At 35.3% G+C, this 5483-nt stretch overlaps 2 gene segments (V, D, J or C); one reads left to right on the forward strand and one right to left on the reverse strand.

Annotated features, from left to right (window-relative positions):
- Positions 1 to 1773: 1773 nt before the first annotated feature.
- Positions 1774 to 3212, reverse strand: LOC130414706 (immunoglobulin kappa constant-like). The segment is given in 3 exon segments: positions 1774 to 2215; positions 2933 to 2984; positions 3207 to 3212. Coding segments are annotated over 3 exon segments (381 nt in total).
- Positions 3213 to 3597: 385 nt separating this feature from the next.
- On the forward strand, positions 3598 to 4084 carry LOC130414170 (Ig kappa chain V region 120-like). The segment is given in 2 exon segments: positions 3598 to 3658; positions 3762 to 4084. Coding segments are annotated over 2 exon segments (372 nt in total).
- The last annotated feature ends 1399 nt before the right edge of the window (positions 4085 to 5483 follow it).

A 5483-nucleotide genomic window follows, 5' to 3' on the forward strand; every position in this document is an offset into this window, starting at 1 on the left:
CACGTCTCCTAAATATAGTAAATACATCACATAGGCTGGATGTGTCCAAACTTCCTTCAGTTAAAGTAAAACAAAACTGAAGTCATTGTATTTGTTAACAAGGATGAAATGAATAAGGTAAACACATACCTTGACTAAAGAGGTCTAAAGACACAAAGTGTGGTAAAAAATATTGGTGTAATTTTAGAGTCTGACCTTCAGTCGTCATGTCAAAGCATTTACATTTATGAATTTAGCATAGGCTATTATCCAAAGCGACTTACATTGCATTATCCTATACATTTATACTTGGGTATCTGCAATCCCCTGGGATCAAACCCACAACCTTGCGTTGTTAACACAATGCTCTTATCACTGAGCTACAGGAAAGCTCACAAAGTAAAGCAATAAGCAAATCAGTGTACTACCATCAGAAATATAACCAGAATCAGATTTTTTGTCTCAAACCAAGATTCAGAGAAACTAGTTCATGCTTTCATCATCAGCAGGGTGGATTACTGTAATGAACTACTTACAGATCGTTCCCAAAAGACCAACAGACAGCTGCAGCTCGTACAGAACACTGCTGCCAGGAACCAAAAAATCTGAGCATATCACTCTAATCCTCAGGTCCTTACACTGGTTATCAGTTACTTTTAGAATTAACTTCAATGTATTCTGACTTGTCTATAAATCACTCAATGGTTTAGGACATAGATACATTGCAGATATGCTTATTAAATATGTAAGCTTCAGCGCAAGTTCTGCCGTGAAGACTCAATCTCACGTCACTTACTACGTATAGACCAATAACCAATCATCATCTAATGCTTGGAGTATATAAGATCGCCATTTACCCTTTGTTTGCGTTCGCCGTTGAAGCAGCCGATATTCACCCCCATCCTCCCCACCACCACCATGATGGTTCCAGTCCATTAACCCCAGGGGGTTTGGCTGCACCCCTGCCTTCATCATCAGGCAGGAAGTGCTGGCATTCCTTACCCTCCGGATGCGAGCTTTGGATGGGGCCAACGCCAAAGAACTATATAATTTAAGCATATTCACACCTTGTCGCTGATCAATTCTCTTTATTTATACACTTTATACAATTTTTTTATACATTTTACTGCTGTTTTTTTGTTTCTTGAAATCTTATGCTGTATTTGTGATCTTAAATCATTTGCATTTTAATGATACTTCTTGTTTCTCTCTGTCAATCATTTTATGTAAAGCACTTGACTTGCCCTTGTGTATGAAATGTGCTATAGAAATAAACTTGGAAAAAAACTGGAAAGCAATCTGACTTGAAGAACAGGATCATGACACCTGGCAAGTCTCAAACTTCCATGTAAACCTGTTTTTCTGTGTAACCAGTTTAATGATATGCATGTAAACACTTGAAAACAGATTTCTGTTATAAGCTGTTTTTATATAGATATCCGTTGTTTTTGTCCATGCAAACGCACTCAATGTGTCTTATATCAGAGTGAAGAGTTGATAAAACATTCATGAGGTCAGTATGATGTGTATGAGACCAACTCATGAATAATATGTCAAACAAGTGAAAGTGACTTGTGGTTATTCATTTGACAGTTTGCTTTAGAAATTGACTTCATCTGCAGGTGTTTTCATGGTTCATCGAGTGATGTTTATTTAAAATAAAGAGCTGATGTTCTGATCTGTCACAAAAGACAAAATGAGTCATGAAGATTCAATATGATTTTATTTGATGAATTTTGATGAAACACAATCAGCAGTGAATGAATAAAGCACACATGCACTGGTTTGTGGTGTTGTTCGTGAAAAGCAGAGCAGATGTCAGATGAGAGAGAGAATGAATGTAGAAACACATGTGAGACATGAGTGAGACTCAGATGAGAACAGAAGTCAGAGGAGAGAGAGAGAGAGAGAGTCTAGTGTGAACACTCATCATCTCTCCTGAATTCTCCAGTGACTGTATGACTGGGATCTTTGTGTTTGGCCTCACAGCTCACTGAGAGCACTGAGCTCCACTCCTGCTCAGAGAGAGTCAGACTGCTGCTCCAGCTGTACAGACCGTCCTTCTCCAGGAGCCCAACACTGCTGTCCTGAGATCTGCTGCTCCCGTCCACCTTCCACATCACACTCCAGTCTGAGGGGAAACCCTTGTTGAGCACACACATCAGTGTTGCTGTTTTCTTTGTGGAAATCTCTTCACTGGAGGGCGGCAGGACGCTCACTTTAGGACGAGTGAAGCCTGACAAACACACAATAGTCAGAAGCTCACAGAGAGAAACAAACAACTTCATAATAAGATACTTAAATTAAATAAAATAAGATTAAATATTTCATTCATGTTGATTTAAATGTTCATAGATAATTCACAAACATTTACAAGTGCTCTGATTTGAGAAATGATCAGTGTGGAAATCATATTACCTTTGTGACATTTATTTATTTTGATTAAGGATAAAATTTTAAATATAGAAATACCAGTAAATTAACTGGTTTTGAAAAATATAACCTAACAATATATTTAATAAAATAAATAAATTCAAATGTAAAAGTTTTTTGTAACACAGAATACATTTCATTTGATTTTCTATTTTCACAATTATAGTTTTATACATTTTTCAGCAAATCAAATTTCTTATTGTTTTATAAAATGAGTCAAAACTTAATCAGAATTGTAACCTGAGCAGTTGATTTAAGTCCAGAGTAACACAATTTTTTCATTTTTCCAAATTAACTACATAATTATGTATAAATAATTAAACACATCAAAATCTTTATTCACAATATTGTATAAAACACCCAGCGGTTCTGTTTCAGATTTGTAAGTGCAATAGTACACAGTCATTTTTTAAACCACATGAATATAGTAAAATCACAATAAATATTTTAAAATGTGATAGTTGATCTTTACATGTGAATGCAGAAATCTGTTATAATATTACTGAATGTTTTTACTTACTGCCAACATCCAGTCTAGTGCCGCTGCCGAATGTGTACCACAGTGATATAAACTAATAGAGCAACTGTACAAAAACCTCTGAACGCTTCAGTAACTGCACTATAAACACATCACAAACACATCTTTACACTTTATCACACATTCACACATCATACACATTACATTTCATTTAATCTTCTGATTATTTATGACAACAATATGAGCTTATTTTACAAAAGCTTTTACAAAACCTGAGAATTCTCACTTATGAAAAGTTTTAATTCTCATATGTGACTCCCATGACCTCAATCCTCAGAGTATGAACAAGGAAACAATATTCAAAATTAAAGCAGTACAGTCAAATTGATGATGTAAAGATATGATGATATAAATACAACATCATAATCTATAATATAAGAAACATATTCACATGACATATACAAGTATCTTTATTAAAACATACACATTATTTATATTACACATAACACACAATATTCACATGATCTTAAAGATACAGAACACATCACAAGTCCAGTGTTTGAATGTGTTGATGTAAATGATACATGTAGAGAGTGAGTTTGCATTGTGATCACGTGCTTCAGTGCTCTGAGAGTGTTTATAGTGCTGTGAGTTTAACACTTCATGACTGACAACACACAACACAATCTTCATCAACACACAAACCAACAAGAACAACAATGACTTTCAGCATCATCTTCATCTGGACACTCACAGTGTTTGCTCAAGGTTTGTGTAGTAACATTTTTATCACGATTGTTCATTCATTGAAGAGTGAAATCTTCATTTGTTTCAGTGTTGTCTTATATTTAATTCTTGTTGTTTCTTTCAGAGTGTAGAGGACAGTACACTGTTACTCAGAGTCCATCAATAACAGCAGTTCAACCAGGACAAAGTGTTCAAATAAACTGTAAAGTCAGCAGTGCAGTGTATAGTACTTACTTACACTGGTACTTACAGAAACCTGGAGAAGCTCCTAAACTCCTCATATATTACACCAATAGCCTCTACACTGGAGTATCATCTAGATTCAGTGGCAGTGGATCAAACACAGATTTCACTCTGAGCATCAGTGGAGTTCAGACTGAAGATTCAGGAGATTATTACTGTCAGAGTGTTCACTATCCTAATAGTAAATGGGTGTTGACACAGTGATAAAGAGTCGTACAAAAACCTCCGTCAGTCAGACTGAACAGTGACTGCACTGATACACCTGACACATACTGCAGCTGCTGAGAGGAAAAAGTAAATTTATATTGGATTATATTTAGGCAAATATTTAAATAATCACACTATTGGTCAAAAGTTTTTGAACGATTCAGTGAAATGTTTCTCATTATTAAAAAGAAAACATTTGATCTGAAGGTGTATGCTAAAATGTAAGAAAAAGCTTTTAAAGACAAAAACATAGTTTTGCAAATATAAATGTTATTTTTTTCAGTTACAAAACAAATGTTTTTTTGCATAATGAAGAAAGAACAGTCAAGAGCTCAGAGTAAATGGAAACCTGAAGAAGTGACTTGTCTAAAGGTACTAAAATATGAAAAGTTTTGGCATCTGAACAAAAAGTTGCATCTGAACACTATCTATTTGTGTTCTCTAGTGTTTGATTTCTTCCAGTTTCTTTCATTTTCAGATTTCCCCCGGAGTCCCAGAGCATATGCACATGTACTTTTCAAAAACATCTCTTGACAAACGAAAAGACGCAAAATAGTATTTATATCTAGAATGCATATAGAATGTTTATTTTGCTCAAGAGCATGTAAATGTACATGTCACACTGAAATGGAACCACACACCAAACACTACAACTTTGCAATACTGTTTACAAATGTTTTTTAGAAAGATGGTTTTGGGAAACACTGAATTGTTGAACTATCCTGTCAATGAAGGAACTTGTGTCCATAATTGGTAACAACACTTTTGGGAAAAGCACCCCAGAATGGTTCAGTGAACAGTTGTAACACGAATACTGAAGGAGTGACACAAGAATGAAGCATCAATGAGTGTGTTTACATGCACAATAAACTAAGAACAAGTAAACCCTATTGGAAAAAAACAGCATATGCTGGGTTAAGTATGTTTTGATGCTGGTTTACTTTTTTTGTGCTGGTTTAAGCTGGCCCTGTGCTGGGTCATCATTTATAAAAAGTGAATTTACGCCAGAATGCTGAAAAGGGCGTACGCAAAACAGTAATTGAGATTTTAATTTGTGCGCACAACTGCATTAAATTTTTCCTTTACAAATCACAGATTACCTGCGCATGTGTGTACGTGAATCAGCCTCATGTCTTGCCCTGTACACGCCCATTTTTACCCATAAATAGTCAATCCAAAGCACCTCATGAATGCTTATTCGTATATTAAAAATTATGCATCCAATCCACTTGTTAAGCCTGATGTCACGCACCATTATAGATGTAAACCATTTACGGATTCAACCGCTATCAGATACCATAGAACAATAACTAAAAAATATGTAAAACCCTGATCATATCCTCTATCTCCGTAACAAAATCACAAATGGCCACACAAGAGAGTCACTGAGATTTCC

The sequence above is a fragment of the Triplophysa dalaica genome, chromosome 24 (genome assembly GCF_015846415.1).
Source record: "Triplophysa dalaica isolate WHDGS20190420 chromosome 24, ASM1584641v1, whole genome shotgun sequence".
In the NCBI taxonomy this organism is placed as follows: Eukaryota; Metazoa; Chordata; class Actinopteri; order Cypriniformes; family Nemacheilidae; genus Triplophysa; species Triplophysa dalaica.